General features: G+C 43.5%; 1 protein-coding gene across 1 annotated transcript in view; it reads left to right on the top strand.

Moving 5' to 3' along the window:
• Positions 1-22,913, top strand: part of LRP6 (LDL receptor related protein 6) — a 154,683-nt gene that overhangs the window by 119,467 nt on the left and 12,303 nt on the right. The window contains exons 12-18 of the mRNA XM_067531046.1: positions 8-334; positions 7,950-8,152; positions 9,220-9,431; positions 10,844-11,034; positions 15,638-15,847; positions 17,219-17,344; positions 19,269-19,505. Coding sequence (XP_067387147.1) covers positions 8-334; positions 7,950-8,152; positions 9,220-9,431; positions 10,844-11,034; positions 15,638-15,847; positions 17,219-17,344; positions 19,269-19,505 — 1,506 coding nt within the window. The remainder of the gene's footprint in view (positions 1-7; positions 335-7,949; positions 8,153-9,219; positions 9,432-10,843; positions 11,035-15,637; positions 15,848-17,218; positions 17,345-19,268; positions 19,506-22,913) is intronic.

Genomic DNA, 22,913 nt, shown 5'->3' with positions numbered 1-22,913 from the left:
AAAACAGGCCTTGACCGTGAAGTTATAGCAGATGACTTGCCTCACCCATTTGGCTTGACTCAATACCAGGATTACATCTATTGGACGGACTGGAGCCGGCGCAGCATCGAGCGAGCCAACAAGACCAGTGGCCAGAACCGGACCATCATCCAAGGCCACTTAGATTACGTGATGGATATCCTGGTTTTCCATTCCTCCAGGCAGGCGGGCTGGAATGAATGTGCATCTAGTAATGGGCACTGCTCCCACCTCTGCTTGGCAGTGCCAGTTGGTGGTTTTGTCTGTGGATGCCCAGCTCACTATTCCTTGAATTCTGACAACAGGACTTGCAGTGGTAAGCTATAAGCACAAATGACAAATTAGAGACGTAGGGAAGAGTGTGCCATGTTTGTTATTTCAAAGGGAATAAATTATGGAAGCAAATACATTTGGTAACAGATAAGTGTCTTACTAGAAAAAAGAAACATTTTCATTTCTTTCTTCTCTGTTTATTTTGAATAGCAACAAAGAGGAGACCGTTTGCTTTTGGTGACACGCACATAATATGCCAAATCATGGCTCGTTTCTACCTTTGATACTGAAGGTTATTAAAAACTTTTCCAGTTCCAATACGAAGTTCTAAAGCTGGATTTGTTAGGGGAAAGTACGGGGAGAAATGGGAAGGTGGTAATAAAAAACTAGCTGCACTTCATTTTCTAACCAAACTAAATTCCTAGAAGGCAACTGAGTAAAAGTTAGGCTATTTAAAAAATATTTTCCAGGCCGACGGCTTGGCAAAGGGATTAATTTCACTAAACCTTTTTATTTGTTCTGCCAACCAGAGTAAAGCTGGGTAAGAAGGGAGGCTGGAAACACGTCTACTTCAGGTCCCCTTTATTTTTTTGAGCTTTACCAGGCATAGAGGGTTAATGGGATTTTGGTGCATGTTTTGAAATGTTGGATGAGTTTTTGGTTCTTGGAGGTGAATTTTGTTGTGACTTCTATTCCAGCTGGATGGGGCACTGGACAGCCCCAGTGCAGCTAAAGGCATTGCTTCTGAGTGAGAAGAGAGGCCCCAGTATGCTGCCTTCATAGCACTTCCAGTTCCTAATCACAGGAGCGGGGGGGAGGGAGTGAGCAGCCAAACCCCAGTTTTCTTCATTATTGTGCAGAATGTGAACCAGAAGGCCCTTAGGCCAGCCACAGTTAGTTTCTAGCCAGATAATTTATCTTTCTCTCAATAACCGACTGCCAGTCCAGCATTCAGGATTCTTCAAGTGATGATCCCTATGTGTATTCCACACATTGGATACACATGCGCAGCATGCACTTGAGTCCAGAATTTTTTGCAAGCAGCATCCATTGGCCCACACATGCACTATTGCTTTCCTCATGTCCCAAACCAAGGGCATGAAAGGTGGTGCGGGTCTACACCCCTCCAGTTCCTTATCGCTGCATGGTCTGAGTCGGGATCTTCGCTGGCCTCATCTTTTTTTTTTTTTTTAACTGTTTATCGCTGTAAAATATTTACATAGTTAGTTTTAGTAGTTTTTAATAGAATAGTAGAGTTAGTGTTTCCACCCATTTTTTCCCCACCCGGGGACCTTTTCCCCTGAGAAGTCTGGGATTATGCCCAGGGTTCAAAATCTGTGTTTCATGCTTTTGCTCCTTTTTGGTGAATGACAAACATCAGCACTTCCTCTACTGCCTGGGTGAGGCTCATATTTCTGCCAGTATCTGCCACACACTCCTCCTCCCTTCCCCCCTCTCCCCCCGCCCCAAGAACTCATGAAAACATCTCATGGAGAAGGCGATGAAGCCCCAATCAGACTGGGGCCTGGGACACCCTTCCACCCCTCCCACTGGGTACATCAGTCTCACCAAGTAGGCAGCATCTTTTTGAGCACGAGCTCAGGAGTGGAGACTGACTGTTAAGCCTAAGAAGAAGGCTTCACATGAGAGCAGAGAGCACTCTCATAGACATAAAGAGAAGCCATCTTCGTCTAAAACTGCCCCCAAAGAGAAAGGATCCCTCCCTTAGCCCATCAGAGTCGGGAGAGCCAGCACACACAGGTGCTAAGGACTTAGGACCAAGTAAATCTTCTCAACAGGAGAATGAGGAGCACAAAGGTACGGATCTGATGGTTCCAACATCAGCTTCGATGGTAAGGCTCGGGATAAGCAGCTCCTGACGCTCACATCCACTTCTAGAGTTGGTGTGGTACCGGTGGTCCCAGAGGGAGCCATCCATCACAGTGACCAGGGAAGCTCTGGTTCCAACAGCTCTGACAAAGAATTCTCCTCATACCCCAGGACAATCAAAGACTGATGTCTCCCTGGAGGACATCTTTGTTATTCCCTATCTGCATTCAGCCCTCCTATTGGGACTGTCTTTATTCTGGGACATGGATACATCAAAAGAAGAGACTATCCTGATGAGACAGTCACTCTCCCATCCTACCTGCCAGCTTTGAGGCTCAGCCATTGGTACCATTAGTTCTGCTGGAGACGAGGATCTGGTTTTCTCTTCAGATGAATCTGAGGCCCTGCAGGAGTCTCTGCAGCCTCAGGCCGAGGTGACATAAGACAGGATCCCCAGAAGATCAGGGATCTGATCCCCAACCAGATGCAGTTGACCAAGAGAGAGGCCCCCTATGCCATGGGGGTTCTCTGGCAGTATTGGGGATCGTGGGAGCCCTTTCCTAGGTTCGGTGCAGGAGTCCTATTTACCATTTACCCGGACACCCACAACCGGCTCTGTTGGCATATTCTGAAGGGGAAGGTGAGCTGGTTCCGGTAGCGATCTCATCAGATGAAGCAGTTACTCCATTTTCTCCATCTTTGCCAGATGACTTTAAACAATATCAGGATCTCATGCCCAGGATAGCTGCAGAGCTACAGATTCAGCTAGAGGGAGTCCAGGAGCCTCAGCATAGTTTACTAGACGTTCTGCAGTCTTCTGGCCCCAGTCAAGTGGCCCTCCCCATCACTAGGTCATCGTGGACCCAGCAAATATGATTTGGTACTTCTGTTTTTTGTCCTTCCACCCGTAAGCGGCCCAAGAAGTGCAGCTTTGTTCCATGCGGGGGAGGGGGGTGTGTGTTCTAATGCTTTGGTGGTGCAGGTGGTTACAGAGTGGTCCAAGTAACAGCACCCAACGGCTACTCCCTCTAGTAAGGGACACAAGCGACTCAGCCTTCTAGAGAGAAAGATCTTCTCTTCCACCTCCCTCCAGTTCAAGATCTCTTGGCCAAATATGATTTTACTAATTATAAGAAGTTTTTGGAATTCAGGGATGAGCTCCCTGAAGGGCATAGGGCTTGCTTCCAGGCCTTAGTGGATAAGAGCAGATTATTAGTGGCCAAAATTTCCCTACAGGCTCTAGTGGACACAGCAGATGCTGCATCTAGGGGGATGGCTATGACCATTGTTATGAGGAGAGACTCATAGTTACAATCCTCAAGTTTTCCTAGAAGTGCAGAGTATCATCCGAGATCTGCCCTTCGATACTATCAACCTATACCACAAGAAGATGGATGAATGTCTCCTTTCCCTCAAAGATTTGAGGACAAAATTTGGTTCACAGGCATTTATAACCTTGCCCCTAAGAGAAAACACCATAGACAGGGCTAATAGGGTAATTTCCATCCTCGGGTGGATAACCATAAAATATTCACTCATACTGTCACAACTACATTTCTGAAGGGGATTCTCAGATCCTTTCCACCATTGCTGAAGTTTGCACCACAGTGGGACCTCAGTTTTTTTTTGTCGTTGTTCACTAAACCGCCCCTTTGAACCTATAGCCACATGCTCTGTGGCCCATCTGACCATGAAGGCAGCCTTTTTAATAGACAAAATGTCCGCCAGAGGGGTTAGTGAGCTGGGAGTACTTGTGGTGGACCCACCGTATACTGCATTCTATAAAATAAGGGTCTCATTACAACCCCACCTTAAAATAGTTTTTCATCTGAGTCAAGTAGTCCGTTTACCAGTATCTTTTCAAAAGTGCGTGACTCAGAAAGAGAGATGACTGCATTCGCTAGACATCCCAAGTGCTTTGGCCTTTTATCTGCAAAGAGCAGATGATGATAAAAGACACCTAAACCAGTGTTCCCAACCGGTGTGCGGTGGCACATTGGTGTGTTGTCAGGCCGGAGCAGGCGTGCCACAGAATTTTTTGAAAAACTACTTGAAGAGTTCTGAATTGGCTCATGAGTATTCATGAGTATTCATGAGTGCATTTGGAGACTACGTGGTGGTGTGCCTCCAAATAATTAGAGGTATCAAGGTGTGCCGCGGCAGAGAAAGGTTTGGGAACCACTGCCCTAAACTCTTTGTTTTTGTAGCAGAGTGATCAAGGGTTCAAGCTACGTAAGGTGTAGAGACATTCAGAATGGATCTGGGGTTGCAGTACCCTTTGTTATCAAGTAGCACATATCCCCCCCCCCCGCCCCTATCCACTAGAGGGCAAGCTACTTCAACTGCATTGCTGAGAGACATACCCTTCCTAGAGATATGGAAGCAGCTAATTGGAGCTCTTTGCATACCTTCACAAGACATAAAGCTCTGGTCCAGCCATCAACTGCAGACACAACTGTGTGGACAGCAGTAGTACATTCAGCTATCACTTCTGCATCCTTGCGTCCGCCTTCTGTCTGACCACTGCTTGTTAATCTCCCACATGTGGAATACACATAGAGACTATCACTCGAAGAAGAAATGGAGGCTGCTTACCTGTAACTGGATGTTCTTCAAGATGTGTGGTCCACCTCTACGTGCCCTCCATCCCCTCTGCTGTGGATTGTTTGAACTGTGGTAAGAATGGGAAACTGGAGAGGCGTTGGCCCACACCACGTTTTATACACTTAGTTCAGAACATGAGGAGAGCTACATCATGTGTGGTCCAGTATAGACTGCTTGCAAAAAGTTCTCGACTCAGGCACCTCGTGTGCATGTGTACCTAATGTGTGGAATCCAGATAGGGACCACTCATCTCGAAAAACCTCCAGTTACTGGTAAGTAACCTCCACTTTTGACTGCCAAGTTGCATGGCGTGTTTCCATTGGTGTCATTCAGATTAGTCGGTGGGTTAAGAGAGTCAGATTGTATCTCATCTGCATTAAGCATGAGTAAAGAGATCTAACTGTTGCGCTAACCCGAAATTGAGCATCACTTATTCTGAGAATGCCACCTTCATGGAATACTTTGAAAATCAACCTCTTGGAAACATTTGTGTTTTGCATGCCCCACATTTTCTGTATTTCTTTTCTGTTTATTACAAGGGACCACTTGCATGAAAACAAACTGTTTGTAGCATATCCTCCTTCTGCCTTTATTGCATGTCAGAAGAATAGTTGACATACTTGTGGCAATAACTATGATATCATAAGCGGGGGATTTTGTCTTTGGATGAGAAATAAGTAATTAAGTCACGTAAAGATCCTGTTTTCATAGAAATGTTTAATAACAAAGCAGTAAGAAAATTACAGGAAACATGTTATGTTATAAAAAAGTAGGACTGTTCCTAAAGTAAAGAGTATGTTCAAAGTCTTTCATTGGACATTAACAGCTTTTTAGCCATGTTCAACCTTGGTAGCTTTCCAACTTTTCATTTGTAGGTAATTGGAGACTTAGACTTTTCTGCTTGTAATTTAATTTTTCTTTCGGTCTCTGTAATCAGAGCATGGATCATTTTAACTTTCTCTTGTCTGTTTTACTTGCGTGTGTATTTCTGAGCATTATTCTAGCACAAGCCCTGTCTAAAGGCCAATTCCTCCCTTTGTGGACCACAATGCACATGTTGTGCACACATTCTTTTAATTATGGGAAGGAGACGCTGCTGCAGCTAGATCTGGGAACTCAAACTTTCAGAGCCAACACTGCATTGTTGAGTTTAAAGAGCAGTTCCCCAGCTGGGATGCTGCTGTGTTTCACCCATAGTCCTTCCAGAAATATAGTTAAAATATATGACTGTTGGGAGAAACTACATTGGAGAATGGGAAGTGTTTTCCAAAACCCAAACTCTGCTCCAGAGAATGGGAGGGGACTTAACATAGGAAATTTGCCCTACCACCATGTACAAAGAGCCATCCATTTTGACAATATTAATACTAGAGAAGTCTGGGTTTAAAATATCAAGAAGACAATTATTTAATGCCTTTCCTTTTGAAGTTCTTACCCAGTGGATCTCCAAAAATGATGGAGGGTCCCTGGAAGGGAGGAGAAAAAGGGATTTGAGTGTTTGTGAAAGGATGCTTGTATGCTTTCAGTTACAACTTCCTTTGTTGTGGTCTAAAACTTTTTCCTTTGCATGTGTCCCTTAAAATGCCTGTTTATTCCATAAATAAGGTATTTGACCTTTCCAAATGTGTTTTGTTGTTTACACTGCATGCATACAACAAACTTTGTTTGTATTTTTTGGTTTGCTTTTGTCTTACTATCTCCTATTAGTGATTAAATGTAGAAAAAAATCACTTGGTAAAATTCTTGGGGAAAAAATCTAGGTTTTGCAGAAAGCAAAAATAACTTGCACCTAGGTCTGAATTTTGCACAATGTAAAACGTACATTTTTATGGCCATGAAACTTTTTTCTTACCAGCAACCAGAAAAACTACTCAAAGTACATGCCTAAAATAATAAAGACAGAGGATGTTCTCTGGAACCTCATTCCCTCAGGCGTTACCTATTCTGTTCTGTAGGTTGGAATGGGTGACATGAACTACTGCTGATCTTTTCAGGCTTATGCTATAGAAAATTGATTTAACAAACTTTACTGAGGCTGCAGGCTGTGCTTTTGGTTGCTGGGACTTGTGCAACAGTGCAATGTAACTTCATTGCAGGCAGTCCGCTGGCAGAAAAGAATGCTGTGAAGAGACTTGGGGAAAAGGCTTTAAATTGATAAGTTGGATCTTGAATCCAGTTGTCTAAAAATATGGATGGAAAATTTCTTTTCATCTCTATATGCAGTATAACTGTAGGTATGTTGGTCCCAGGATAGGAGAGTGTCAAGGTGGGTGAGTAATATCTTTTATTGGACCAGCTTCTGTTGCTGAGAGAGACCAGCTTTCCAGCCACACACAGCTCTTCTTCAGGTCAGGCTTTTTATAATCTTGTGTAATTAATTAGTCACATGCACGTCTGAAAACTTCATGGGGTGCAGCTGGCTGAATGGAGCCTAAGTGGGGAAAAGGTCATTTAACCTTCTGTTCTGGTACTATTTACAAGAGAATGGATACGCAGAGCAGTTTGCCTTTCCAGCCTCAGGTCAGACACGCTGGTCACTCAGAGTACACAGCGTTTGTAAGTACAGGCCAGCAGTGCATCCATTGGGACAGGGAGTAATATAGAATTCCCTTCGTTTGGAGCAAGTTTTTCCTGGTGTCCCAAGCTGCTGGACAGTCGGATTCTTTCCTGCTTTGGCTGTGGGATAGAGTACTTGTTCGCCAAGAAGTTGAGCAGAAACGAGCAACAGAAAATGAATCTGAAGAGAACGTGAAGCTCTGCTGCTGCCTTCACCCATCCAGGACAAACATTTTTCTGTGTGACTTACAATTTTTTTTTCTGGGGGAGCAGATAGATGGGCTTTAAGCTAGTGCCTGAATTTAAACCAATGCTTTTTCCCTTGCCCCATTTAAAAAAAAGAAAATGAACAGTTCCATGAAAGACATAGTTGACCGTTCTGCTTTGTGATAATTTTGACAAGTGTCTCTCTATTCTTTCTTCTCTTTGCATTTGAAATTATCCGTGGTTTTTACATCCCCACACACAAGAATTTATTGTAAAAAGTAGAAGCCGTTAAAGCCTTTCCAAAAAAAGCTTTGTCTGTGCATGTGTGTATGCGCGGAGGGGGTAGAGAGGTTTCTGGGAGATTGGAGGGTATTGGTAGCTTTTGTGTAGCAGTTGATAGTACTGAGTGTACAGATAATCAGTATCTCTGCTCTCTGTGTGTGTCACTTTTTTTTTTAAAGCTCCTACAACTTTCCTGTTGTTCAGTCAGAAGAATGCAATTAATCGCATGGTGATAGATGAGCAGCAGAGTCCAGATATCATACTCCCTATCCACAGTCTCAGGAACGTCCGGGCCATCGATTATGACCCCCTCGATAAGCAGCTTTACTGGATTGACTCACGGCAAAACATCATTCGGAAGGCACAAGAAGATGGCAGCCAGGTATCCCGAGAGAGGAATGGCAAAGTGATGGGGCGTTGTTTATACAAAGCAATGATGACCTTTTAAATAGCCTAAATATACGGACCTCCTGCTAGCTCCAAGCTTCCCTGTAGTTGGGTTTTGCTGGTGGTGATGAGAACCTCAATAGAAATGGGATAGTAGGGTTCATGGAGGAAATACAGAGGAGCGACACTGACAGTACACTGACTTGAGGGTGAGAGATTTGGGATTGGCAGGACAAGGTGGTATGCAGATCCTGCGTAGGAGTTGAGGAGTTCTGGTGCAGGCATCAGGAGAGGCACCCGGAGTGGGATGGTAGACCAGTGGGACTGCGGATGAGAACCATGAAACTGAGTTGCAGGAATCCTGGCAGCATGGAAAGGGAGCATGTGATTGGGGCAGGAGACAATGGGTGGTGCAGGTTGGGTGAGGTAACAGTGATTGATTAAGCTTATATAATTGTTCATTCTCAGACCTTTAAATAGTTTTTCTTTTCTTTTTTTGTTTGGTGGCAGGGAAGACGTAAATGTTTTTTGTTTAAAAGCAAGTGCAGAGTCTTAAGGAGGGTGTGGGACGTGAGAGTTAGAGCATTTCAAATGAATCCATCATCCTTCTCTCCTATTTAGGGATAGTTTTTTTTGTGAATATCTCAATCGTTTAACATCCAAAAGTAGTCAAAGGTGCCAGATCTCTCCAGGGGGGACCAGCAGAATTAAGCAAGTGTGTAGTTTCTAGGCCAAGTGCTTTGGAAGATACGACAAGCCAAAAAAAAAGCTAGGCAAATTTTCCAAAAGTGCAAGACAAACAACTTCTGAGCAGCAACCCAAAGGGTGTGATTTCCATCCCCTTAAATCTGCAGCGGTAGGTGTTTTGTGTCCCCTGCTCACTCTGCTGTTGCTCACTAAGGAACCGAGAGAGAGAGAAACAACTAAACACATGTTCCGTGGTTTAGGATTATATTTTGGAGGCCTTCTTCTAACTTTGAACAATTTCATGTACAGCAGATATAGCAAATGCAATTCCTAGGTGATGCTCTTTAATGGCGTACTCTTCTGGTGCCTTTCCAGAGCCTGACTGTGGTGACAAGTCCAGTCCCCAATCAGAACCTAGACATGCAGCCCTATGACCTGAGCATTGACATCTACAGCCGCTACATCTACTGGACTTGTGAAGCCACTAATGTGATTAATGTGACCCGCTTGGATGGGAGATCCATGGGAGTGGTGCTGAAAGGAGAACAAGACAGGCCCAGGGCCATTGTGGTGAACCCAGAGAAAGGGTATGTGGTTGTAATGTGGCAGGGTAGGGAAAATCCAGCCCGGCGAGCCAATGAATACATCTTCTCGCTGCTGGCTACCCTTCATCAAAATAAAGGTGATCTTTGGAACGTTTGCCGTGTACTAAAGGTTGAGGCTTTTAAAATGCCTAGTGTGAAATACTGGCCCATTGATCTTCCACTGATTTAACTGGGGCTAGGACTTCACTGTTAATGGTTCGCAGGGGTTCAGTTATGCCCCTTCTGAGGCTGAGCCGTGTTAGGTAGGAGAGGAGGTGCCCCTCTAGGTTGTGATGTTATAGAAGGGGAGAAACACAATACAGAGCAAGTCTTGTTACACCTTTAAAAAGGGTCAGTGACACCACCTCCCCAGGGCTGCAGTGGGGGGGACTTCTGGGGATTCTCCCCACCCCATTTGGCCCCTGACTGGAGCTAGAAATTTGGCCCAGCCACTCCTCTATCATGAAAGAGAGGTGGCCAGGCCAAATTTGAGTGACGCTGCAACCCCGTGCAGCAGGTCACACCACTCACTCACCCCAACCCCGGGAAGAAGTGGCGCAGACATCACCTCACACCCCTGCTCCTCAGGAGGGAAGAGGATTGGATCCAAGCTGTTGGTGCTTCCAGGGGAAGTGGAGATGCGGTAGGAGGATGGGGCCTGGAACTCCCAGAACCACCTGGTTCCTGGTGGGGATGGTGCTCTTCAGCCTGGTCTCCTCTCTGGATAAGAGCTCAGGGCTGGGTGTCAGGCAGGGAGACCATGGGGCTGGGTGCAGTGCAGAGAGCTCAGAGCGGGGTGGGGAAGCCAGAAGGGAGTGTGATTGGAGCTTGTTCCAGTGCCATTTGAGCTCAGCACTGGGTATCAGCACTGAGTAGGGGCTGGATGCAGGGGCACTGTGGGGGAAGAATGTGTGGGGCTTGGGTGTAGGGGTGCTGTGGGGGGGAGTTTTGGTCCTCAGCTGTAGGAAAATTCTGGTTGCATCCCTTCCCTCTCCCTCCCACCCCCACCACAAGCATCCTGGTGTAATGAAAGGCAAGAGACAAGGCTTCATCCTGCCTAGAAACCCCTCCTGTACAGATAGTCAGTTCCACAGAGTGCGCTAGCTGGCCCCCTCGAACACCAGAGCGCTGAGAGAGAGAGCAAGCCTGTTTCCTGCATGTGTACTAGGCCCAGATAGCCCATTTTCCCTTCTTCTGCACCTGCAAAGGGGAAGGGAAAATTCAGTCCTACACCCAAATCAATCATTGTCTTAAATAGCTGCCTCCTCCCTCCCCTTCCCATTTCTTCAGCATAATAGTGAGGGGGGATTTTTTTTCTCTTTATCTTTCCAACACATTGTTAGAGAACAAAAGTTAGTTAATAAAAATCCTGCATAATTTACAAATCTGTTTGACTCTAACTATTCCTGTTGCAGGTACATGTATTTCACCAATCTGCAGGAAAGGTCGCCCAAAATTGAGAGGGCGGCACTGGATGGAACTGAACGGGAGATCCTCTTTTTCAGTGGCTTGAGTAAACCTATAGCCCTCGCCCTTGACAGCCAGCTGAGCAAGTTGTTTTGGGCTGATTCAGAGCTCCGGAGAATTGAGAGTAGTGACCTTTCAGGTAGAGTACAGCTTAAGTTTAGAGAATCGTTTGCACTATTGGTTGCTTAATATTAGTGCTATTCGCTTCGGTTTCTAGCTGCAAGACCGTGCCTAGCTTCCCTCTCAAAGCCAGTTCACAAATAATCACTGCTGTTTTTCATAGTCATCACTTTTTTAGAGTTGTGCATATCTGTCAAGGAAACCAGGAAGTGTCCAGTTGGTGGAAAAATCTTTGTTATAGTGTTAAGTCAGCATGCACTGCCTATTTCTGTGCCAATGACAACATAAACTATGTAATATCTGCAATGTACTTCAGATACATGTTCACTCCTCCATTTGCATGCATATATAAGATCTGAGAATAAGCATAGAGTGTGGTCATGGAAAATAAATGAATTTGAATATTTCTTAAGTTTCACATCCTGGCTGCATGATCGGACAAGTGGTATTATTTCAGTTTTACAGAGGGCTGGGTCTGAGACACAACAAGTGTAAGCAATTTGCACAGTGACACATCGTAAATCAGTGGAAGATCTGGAAATAGAACGCTGATCTCTTGCCTCCTAATCAGGAGTTCTAACCACTAGACCAGACTTAATGCATTTAAACATTGAAAGTCTGGCCTGATGTATCTTGGATCATCTTGACCACCACGGATTCAGCATCTGCGTGATTTAACTAATGCACATCTGACACTTACTCATTCCTTGTTTCGCCTTTTGCATCTGGTATGTCATTTGTTAGGACACCAAAGTAGAAGGCTAGTATGAATTATAACCCGCTCTTTTGTTTTTAAACTATCTTACTTTTTTTTTTTTTTTTTTTTTTTTAAAGCAGCTGTCAGATTTTATGTATTGTTTATTAAAACCTCACCATTCCTTCCACGATCATGGAGACATTTTTTTCCAGAATTCTCTCACCTTTAGACATTTACACTGCAAGATAAATTGCAGCAATTACCAGTGTAAAGTCTGACTGTTGAGACACATTGCTAGGTAAAGAATGCTGATTAATAGGGTTTTGTTGGGTTTTGTTTTTAACTGAGCATAATTTTTCTTCACATGTGTTCTTAAAAACTCTCTTGCTTCCTGGGTCTGCAGATGGGGCTACTCTTACAAAGAGAGACAGCATGCTTCATAGATGATTGGAGGATAGGATAGGCGAGAGGAGAGAGAATCTTCCCAACAGACACCTGGAGCCCAGTTATGTTCTACTAATAACAGAAATCCCACTGAAGTCAGTTGGACGTCTCACATGAGTAAAAGCTCGTTTGTCTACACTGGAAAATGGACTGGAACAGCTCCTCATGTGGATGCCAGTTTGGAATAAAAAGTCAATATATTCCAGAACAATTGGTTTTCTTTGGACACACGCTGATTATTCTGGAATCCATTTACTTTTATTCCGGAACTGTATGTTCACACGGAGCTAGTCTGGAATGGCTGTTCTGGTCAGTTTTCCTTTTCTGTAGCAAACCCTAAAGCAAGCAGGATTTGGCCCTTTGGGCAACATTATTGACCAGTTTAGGAGAGAGTCGCTCCTAGATCTGTATTATTGAGGTGTGGAGGAAGGTTGCTTTGTTGCAGGAGTTTAAATTGGGAGTGGGGACACTAATCCCACCTGGCAACATTTATAAAGTAAAAATTCTGCATGTACGTAGGTGTGTGTGTTTAATAAACGAACGGTTGAGTTATAAATACTCTGGGCCTGATTTCAAGTGTTGGGTCACCTAGCGCTCCCATTGTTTTCAGTGGGAGCTGCAGTTGCTCAGCATTTCTGATAATCAGGCCCTTTGTGTTTAGCCTGATTTATTTCTTTTTGGTTTTTTTTAAGTTTTGGAAAGTGCGTATCTGGGAGGAGGGAAGTAATGGCAAGAGGAGAAAAGTCCTGGTAATCATGTTTCGTACTTGAGCAAAAATGAGTTTCTAAGCCTTTAGGATCTTCCTTTATGACATTCCTGATGGGACTAGTGGGTGGTTTGTGAACATTGTGGTCCTCACTTTAGGGTTTCTTGTAAATACATAGAAGGATAAATGTCACTGTTTTGGTTTAGTCACAAATAGTACATTACTGTCAGCCATAAATGTGGGTGAAAAAATAAGGTACTTTAAGAGACTTGAGATTTTTTAGCTAAAAGTTTTTGCAGTATGTTGAGAAATATCATGTAGATTCCCCACCTCTTCAGTGGGTCATAAAAGAATTCTATCCAAAAAAGTGAAAAATTGATTTAGCTAAAGGTTGAAAGTAACAGTCACACTTCACTTTCTCCTAAATCGCCTTCGTTCTGTGTCAGAGGCCATGTCTACACTACAGGCACTGTAGCAGTATAGCTACAGCACCATAGCTGTGCTGGCATAACCCCACGGTGTAGACAGAGACTAAGCAAGAAATGTGGTTTTTCTGTGGCTGTAGGAACTCCAAGTCCCTGAGTAACGATAATTAGGTTGTCCCCTTGGGCAGGGGGACAAGCGGAGCACTGCTGGTGCTTGCAGCTGCTCCAGCCCCAAGGGGGCTGACCCAACCCTGGCTGCTGCTTTTTTTAAATATAAATTTCTAGCCCCAGAGTTGTGGAGAAAATAAATGTAAAAAGCCAATGTAAAGTGGTACAGAGTTTGTCTGTGTTCCTAAGTCTGCAGACCGTCTTCAGCAATAGTTCTGAGACAAGTATGAATGGTATTCTCATTCATCTACATGAATCGTTAGCTCTGACATATAGCGGTGACCGTTTAAAATCAGTGCTGTGAAATAATTGCCTGTCACTTTCGCTTAACCATTCAGCTAATGTGTTTCTCCTGGTTGCTGCCAATGGTTGCTAATATAGAGAACTGAAAGGGAGTCTTCACTAGGAAAAAAGATGTGTTCCTAACTCATTACCGAACGTGGTAACTAACACAAAGGAAAACCCTAGTGAAGGCAAGGCAATTTGTGGTTTTCACACGAGTTAAAAACTGTGTGGGAGTTGAAGGTTTATGTTTTCCTACTAACCAGTGTGAAAACTAGATGCCTTGCCTTCACTAAGATTTTACATCATTTTAGTGAACTCAAGTTAACACCCCTTTTTTCCCTAATGAAGAGAAGGCTGAAGCATTCAAGCCTACACACAAAACTTTAAATTGCTGTTGATCTTTTCCACAAGGGATGGGGGGGGCGTACTCCCCCTCCTCTTTGCCAAAAGTCTTAGTCACCTCATGAGAGCCAAAAACCCAAACTGCCTTATAACTGAACCACTTGATAATAGCAACCATCATACAATTAAATTTAATATTCTTGTAGAGGTGGGGGACACCAAAGAATCCCATCACAGTAGCATTTAACTTCAGAAAGGGAAACTACACAAAAACGAGAAAGCTAGTTAAACAGAAATTAAAAGGTATAGTCACAAAAGTGAAATGCTTGCAAGCTGCATGGAAACTTTTTAAAAACACCATAATAGAGATTAAAATTACATTAAACATAAATCAAAATTAAAAAACAGTAAGAGGACCATAAAGGTGGCCACCATGGCTAAACATCAAAGTAAAAGAAGTGTTTAGAGGCAAAAATGCATCTTCAAAAATTGGAAGTTAAATCGTAATGAGGAAGATAGAAAGCAGCCTAAACTCTGGCAAGTCGTGTGAAAATATAATTAGGAAGGCCAAAGAAGAATTTGAAGAGGAACTAGTCAAAGACTCAAACTAACAGCAAAAAATTTTTTGTAAGTACATCACAAGCAAGAAACCTGCCAAACAATCAGTGGGGCCATCACACACTGGGAGACAATGGCCCAAGATCGGGATAACTGGCAAAGAGTTGTCAGAGAAGGAATGACCACTTTTGAGGAAAATCACGTTGCCTTGGTAGCAGAAAAACGCCAGAAAAAAAGGACAGACAACTGTCATGCAACCATTGTGGTCCAGCCCTATCTTCCAACACCACCTGCAATGCCTGCCCACAAGTTTGCAGCTCAAGGATTGGACTCCTCAGGTCACCAAAGGACCCGTATAAAATAAAACCTGTGAAAGAGAGAATCCTCGACCACTCAGGGATCACCAACAACAATAATAAAAGATAGGAAACAAAGGGTAGGAATAAATGGCCAGCTTGCAGAATTGAGAGAGGTAAATAGTGGTATCCCCCAAGGGTCTGTACTGAGACCTGTACTGTTCAACATACCCAGAAAAAGGGGTAAACAGTGAGGTGGCAAAATTTGCAGATGATACAAAACTACTCAAGATAGTTAAGTCCAAAGCAGAGTGTGAAGAGTTACAAAGGGATCTCCCAAAACTGGCTGACTGGGCAACAAAATGGCAAATGAAATTTAGTGTGATAAATGCAAAGTAACGCACATTGGAAAACATAATCCTAACTATACATATAAAATGATGGGGTCTAAATTAGCTGTTACCACTCAAGAAAGAGATCTCGGAGTTGTGGATAGTTCTCTGAAAACAGCTATCTTAGAACTTCCACTCCAGATTCTGCTGTGCTGTGTACATTGGGAATCTTACTGCAGAATTTAATCCAGACTGCTACTGAGGACACTGGTCTGTGTGTGTAATATGCATGTTTATATCTATGTAAAATATGTTCCTGATGATATCTCGGTCTCTTCCAATTGTTTAAACACAACCTCCTTTCCAAAGGTGCTAATCGAATAGTTTTAGAAGATTCCAATATCTTGCAACCTGTTGGGCTGACAGTATTTGAAAACTGGCTGTACTGGATTGACAGGCAACAGCAAATGATTGAAAAAATTGACATGACTGGTCGAGAAGGACGTACAAAAGTCCAGGCTCGCATTGCGCAGCTCAGCGACATACATGCAGTTAAAGAACTGAACATCCAGGAATATAGTAAGTACCAGTCCCACTGGCAAGAAACAATCGAGGGTGTTTGTGTGACATGCCCGCCCTAGCTCTGATTGAGGTGGCACTAAAAGAGAAGGGTAGCCAGAGGGATGTGAGCAGCTGGAGGGGTAGCTGTCCTGAGTTCCGATCCTGTTCGAGAGTCAAGGTATGTACTTGGAGCAGCTAGTCCCTCCCACCGCTTGCACTACTGCAAGTTCGCTTTGATTTTTAGCACCCTAGCTTGATCGGAAGGAAGCAGTGCAGCAACTCCTTGAGGTAGAAATTATACCTCCCAGCTGCAGTGTAGATATACCCTGACTGGCAACCTATGACAGACACCAAGGATTGAGTAGGTGTAGAGACTGAAATACCGTCGTGGTCCGAGAGGAGGTTCCTCTGGATCAGAGTTACAGCACATTCATGGGGTGGAGTAGTGAAGCTTACTTTGCCTCATGCTTTATCTGTTTAGAGGACTTCAGCCCCTTTCACCAGGAGTAAATACATTCAAATAGTTTTTAAACTTTTTTTTCCAAGGGCACAAACTTTTTCCTAACTTGAAATGAATGGGGAGTTGGCTGGGGATGGGTGCAGCCAAGTGGAGCCACAGCCATCATAGAGGAAGCAATCACGTTAACATAAGTATGATGTGTGCTTTGAACTGGAGAATTTTTTTAGGAAACTGTCTGGGGATATTAATTAAAGCAGACGACTACTAGCTTTGTTTGCCATTAATCACAGTAAATCTGTCAAGAATTTCAAGAAGAAACAGGGCATCCTTATTAAACATTAAAATGAAAAGACATATTTATCTAGAGCATATACACTTGAGTTTTGGAGGCAGTACAAATACTTCAGACTTTGTAAATCAGAAAAGTTTGCTTTTTTTAAAAAACAAAAGGCTGAGAGAGAGAGAATGCAGTATTAAACCCTAGGTGCCTTTATTTTATTCCTCCAGAACCAATTCCACCTTTCCCAAGAAACAAATCTTCAGGTTTTGTTTACTGTTTTTAAAAGGTTGCACTGCCTGATTTTTTTTATGATGCTTCAGATCACAGATGATTATAGATGTCTGTGAAGGAGAAAAGAAACACTCTGGAGCTGCTTGTCCTGAAGGCTTTCCATTTGGGAAGGGAGAAAGGCAGGCAGGCCATTGCCGCAATGAGCTCCAGGCAGGCGAACCTCCAGTGTCTGTGCAGAGTCTCGCTGAAGTCCGTGGGGGATCCACCCCATCTGAGCTTATTATGGGATCAGGGCCTTAGAGAGTACATCTGGATTGTTTTTCCCCCCAAGCTTTACCAATTAATTTCTTCTCCATTTAAAACATTTCAACCAGATGTGTGGGTTATATTGCATAAAGAACTTGTTTATGAATTGCAGGACAGCATCCTTGTGCTCAAGATAATGGCGGGTGTTCGCACATTTGTATTGTGAAGGGTGACGGTACCACCCGATGTTCTTGCCCGATGCACCTTGTTCTGCTTCAGGATGAACTATCCTGTGGAGGTAAGTCCTTCCAGTTGTCAGCATTTCCTTAGTCGAGCCCCTAACATGTGGTTAGGATGGCCTTTGTGTTAGTTACATGCTTCCATCTGGGAACGGTTGTTGAGGGGAGAAAGGCAAGTGACATGAGGGACTGAGCTTTTCTTGTTGGTTTAACATTTTCTATTTGACACATAAGTGGCTTTGAAAACAGCTGAAATTAATGGAGCTGTTTTTGTTTAACCAACACTATGTTCTCTGATGCTTTAAAGTGCACCAGAATGCTTTTGTGTGGCTTCACCGGGACCACCAATGCTAAACAGAGCTCTTGGCGAGAGGTATTTTTAACTTAGGTGCTGCTGAGGAGCCAGCAGAGGGAGCACAGAGCATTGTTTTTGTGAACCTTGCCTAAGTGGCTTGTTTAAAAACAAAACAAAAAACATTTTGGGTATAGTAAGACTCAAAAAGCCATGATCAACATTTGGTAGGAAAAATTGTCATTGTGACTACCTCAGGCAGGTTCCATTTAGGGACTCATAATGCTGCAATAAGTATAAACAGTAAGAACAAATGAGTTTTTTCAGTCTACTCCCTAGGCGCCACCCCAGAAGTGAGTAATTAGCACCATTGGTGGCATTCTCAGCAGAGGCCAAGGATGGACTAGCCCAGGGGACTTGGAGGTGACTCTTATAGATGAGAATTTAGGCAGAGCACCGTGAGGGAAACTGGAACCTCTCTTGCCTTCGTTGTACCTGCTCTGTGGCTAAACAGAGAGCTGTAGTCTCTAGGGCTGTTCATTCGTCAACTTCTTGCCTTTGCTAAATTCACACACGCACAAATTGAAAGCAAGAGGCAGAGGAGCAATGATTCTTGCACTGAATTTTTAAAATACCAGCTTGTTTCCCCAAAACGTTGTGGATTTTTCTGATACTGGGATCTTTTCCTTTGTGTGCCTTCTATCCCTCCTTCTCCCTCTGTTTCCATCATCTCATGCACACCGCTCCAAACTGCAGCTGGGGAGTCGTCGTCATAGAGCAACGCAAGGTGCTTCCTCCCTCACAGTGCTGCCTCAGTGCTCCCGCTGGCTCCAGGCAGGAGAGGAGAGGAGAGCTTCATTTTCTTTCTGTTGATGTTTGGAGTGAATTTGTTGCGCAATTCTGTAGCCAGCCAGGCGACATGTGGTCACACAGTGGAAAAAGAACTAACATCATCCAGATATTTTCTGAGCGCAAGCTTACTGCTAGGCCAAAATAGGGCCTCTTAGTTTAAAAAAAAAAAAAAAAAAAAGCCCACTTACTACATCAGATTAACAATTACTGTAGTAAATGTTAAATAACTGCAAACAGCTGTGTTGAGATAGCAGGAGCTGACTTGATGGAGCAATTTTTTTGTCTTTTTAAAACAAGTTTGACTGAACACAGTTATAGAGGGCGCATAACTAGACATTGAGTCACAGCATATCCAGCTGCAGCACATTATATCCTTTTAATGTTTTCTATACAATTATTGTTGAACATTAAAAAGAAAACGAGCCATCTTTGTGCACACTGTGGGATTGTGGGAAAGGGGGAAAAGAGGAAGAGAAGCACTCTTCGTGTGTTGACTTCAAGTGAAAACCTTTGAAGACTTGATGAAGTACAAGGGAAGGGTGTACTGTGCTGTTGAAAAGGGGGTAGTGGGTGGAGAATTGTCCTTTGAATTGTGCATGCATATGTTTCTCCATCCTGTCATTTCGTGCCAAATTGCACTCCAGTTACGTGAGCCTGAACTCTGGCATATGAAGCTCTGAGCTGCTCAGATCACTGAGGGGGAAAAATACCTTGCACGGGGTATGTTTGACAAAGAGTTGGGTTCTCCTACCCCTCTCCTTTGAGATTCGCTGCTTGTAGGTATGGATTATTGATGTGTTCATTTGGGGTTGTTTTTGTTTTCTTTTCTTTTCTTAAAGAACCCCCAACATGCTCCCCTCAGCAGTTCACCTGTTTCACGGGGGACATTGACTGCATCCCGGTGGCCTGGCGCTGTGATGGATTCACTGAATGCGAAGACCATAGTGATGAACAGAACTGCCCTGTCTGTTCAGACTCCCAGTTCCAGTGTGAAAGCGGGCAGTGCATAGACAGCACCCTCAGGTGCAATGGAGAGGCAAACTGCCAGGATAACTCCGATGAAAAGAACTGTGAAGGTATAGTGGGTGCCTTTAAAAATCTGTGCCATGGTTGATAGAGCACTAGACTAGGATCCAGGGGATCTCGGTTTGATTCCCAGCTTTGCCACTTGTTTGCTGTGTGAGCCTTGGCAAGTCATTTCACCTTTCTCCGTGTCTCAGTTTCCCAAGCTGTAAAATGGGGATAATGTGTGCCAATAACCAGCACTATCCAAATTAAAACTCATGCTTTTTGGTCCACCAGCAGTGTAAACACTCTTACTGAAATTGTTCCTCCTCCTGGACATATCCAAAGCTTATTAATTCAAATGTTCCCTCCAATACAACATTTAAAATTAAATATACATAATTTCGTGGCAATAAGTAAGACGTCTCTAATACCAATAGCCAATCTCATTCAACAACAGACGGATTAAATAAATAGTGTACAAAGCTCATTACAAACACGTTGGTGGGCAATCCCAGAAGACATTACCCTACACCCAATAGCCAGAACACTCAGTGTATTATTGATGGTAATACAAGGATTAACAGTGATTGCTTTGATGGGCATGCGTTGCTATATGCGACACCAAACGAGAAGAGCCATCCTCCAAAATCATGTGGAAAGAGGTATGGAACTCGCTATCAACACTGCCATAGCAATATTGCCGTATCAAATGCAATAAGGTTCATAATCATATATTATCACATATATCATATATCTTATATATTCACATATATTCTAGTATTCAATATATTTACTAGAGGTATATTTTATAACACAAAGTATCAGCACTATAACAACAGCGTGAACTACTAAACCCCACTAAATAAAAATGGTCTCAGACCTAACATTCCCAGGCCCACCATAAGGGACCAAAAACAATTGGGAATAAAATCTGTCCATCAGTCGTACAAGGGAATGTGCAGACTAAGGGACAGATGGGGCATGAAGTATGGATAGCAACAAAGGAGGTGACCACATAAGTGTTTAGCCCACTGGGTTACCTTTAAGTCCATGCATTATGCTTTTCCGGGACGATGGGTAAACATCCTCCCCATAAAAAGACAAAAAGCGGGGGAAGTGAGAGCTTAAGGCCTGTAAAATAAGCTAAGGCCTAAATGGAAAAAGCCGAGTGAACAGGAGTATAAGAGGTCACTCAAGGTAACTGAAATTGGCACAGGAAAGTGCTGATACTGCAAGATTGCCAAAATATTACTAAAATATGTAGCCGGTATAGGAGGTACCAAGATACTAACTCCCTAAAATGACACTTTGATGGATAGAAATGACAAAAGGTGATAACATGGAGTTGTTTTGCCCAAATCAGCCAATTAACGGAAACGGGTGGCAACTACCTACGTCAAAGGGGGCAGAACAAAAGTGTATGAAATAATGCATAAAAGAGGGTGTCAGAGGGAATACCGGCGTCTGGTCTAGGGGATAACGAAAAGTCCCGCCATTGGGCCGTGGCCATTTTAACGCCGCCTATGTGAAACTGACCCAGAGATACTCTGTAAGTCACTTCTCATTGTGCCGCATGCAATAAACCTGGCCTGGGTGCCTTCGCTGCTCAGCTAATCTGTGGTCATGTCGATTCTTTCAATCGTGAGAGCCGTCTCAGTTTCCTGATCAGAGCTGGGACAGCATCTACACAGGGACAATTGCACGCAGCCTACGCTGATAAACATCGGTGACCAAGACACCAATTACCACAGCATGCCAAATGTTAATAGCTTCAGATGTTTGTAGTCTTAGAGATTTTTTTTCCTAAATGAAATACATTTTCATGTTGGTTGGAAGTTGCTCGGAGTCTGAAGTTCTGTGTCAGTAAAACAAGTGTAACATAGGCAAGCTGTCCCTTTTCCACCCTACTGCCCAGCCAGTATGTCTCAGCCCTGGCCTGGAGGGGCTACCTCTGAGGGTGAGGGGATAGCCATTTTTCCACAGCCATTCAGTTTCCTCCTTTGAGGCCTTAAAAATCTCTGACTCTAAATTGGCTGCTTTCAAGTCAGTTGTGATGTGAGAACTTGCTTGCTATGACCAGGGCTGAGAATATATGCCCCAAGCCAGCCTTCAGTTGGGGATGATTTAAGAAACTAATGACCTAAGCCAGATTTCAACAATGAAAGTCTCCATATCCACTATCAGTCCCGCCAACCCATCCAGTCTTTCATATCATAAGATTCTGATCCTAAACACCGGTTTATGAGGCTCAGTAGGCCAAGTCCTTCCAATCGTCCCCTGAAGATTGGGGCCCTCCATGGTCCGGGGTCCTGTCGGTTTGCTCGATCAGGAATAAGGCCCCAAGTCAGACTAAACTCGGGGGCTTTTTATCCAAAAATCTTTTCTTTGTCTGTTGGTATCTGGAGAATGCAGTATAAACTAGTGTATGCATATCTCCCCAAGGGCTTTCAAAGCTGATAACAGAGGAAGTTTACTAGCATCCCCCCTCCCTGCTAGAGAAGGTACATTCAGTTCTACACTAGCACATACACAGTTGCATTTTTAAGACAAGGGACCCCAAAGGTATGAATTCAATAAGGTCTAACTTAATTCTGTAAAGTTTATCGTAATTCTATAAGGTTTGTTCAGGATATGACCAGATATTGTCAGTCTGCCACACCCTAGTTCAACAATTCCTTGTGCTCTTAGTGCTGGGTATTTACATACTCTCTGTACAGTGATTTCGCAACCATACAGTATATGAAGCACTGAATTCTGATCAGCTGACAGCCATTATTACCCAAAGTGCAGGTATTTGGATAATTACCATTCAGTTTCGTTTTCCTCAATAATCAAATAATAGCTATACGTACCTCTCTATAGTGTGTGCTTGCCATCGTTCTGTGCCTTAAACTGGTTCCTATACTCAAAATGTTCAAGCTGCTTGCTAGCCACAAAACCTCTGGTTCAGCTTCTCGCGCACTTCAGCTAAAGAAAGAGCTCCCAAACTTACGTGAAGCAGAGGCAAAATATAACAAAAGCAAAGAATATGGTGATGTCAAGCTCAGCAAACCTGTTCGTGAATTAAACCCTTTGAACTCCTTTCCCTCCCTGTAGGGCCTTTCTCCCCAGACTGACGGTCACAAATTCATGTTTACGCTCTGTTTTGAATTGGGAGAATTCTAGCCCCCTCCTCTATCTTGCGCTTCAGGTTTAAAATGTAATTGTCAACAAAAATATGTTATCCAATGGTCTAGAATTTTGCTGACCTATAGTGAGGGAAAGGCAGGGCTAGGGAAAGAGGGAAGAAGAGTAAGGGTATGATTAGCGTGTTGGAAGGAATTTTTAACATCTTTGAAAAGAAACAATTTTATCTTTCAGCAGCTTGACAAGTTTTTTAACTTAATTCTTTTCTCTCATTCAAAATTCAAATATTTAATGGATACTCTTACTAGTAATTATAACTTGTGTAGTTCCTGTTAACTGTATCCTGGGTT

Source organism: Emydura macquarii, unplaced genomic scaffold (assembly GCF_026122565.2).
Source record: "Emydura macquarii macquarii isolate MOO-44397 ecotype Brisbane River unplaced genomic scaffold, CSIRO-AGI_Emac_v2 contig_3122, whole genome shotgun sequence".
Classification (NCBI taxonomy): Eukaryota; Metazoa; Chordata; order Testudines; family Chelidae; genus Emydura; species Emydura macquarii.
Note: the sequence above shows the minus strand (reverse complement) of the source record. Positions and strands in the feature narration are given on the sequence as shown.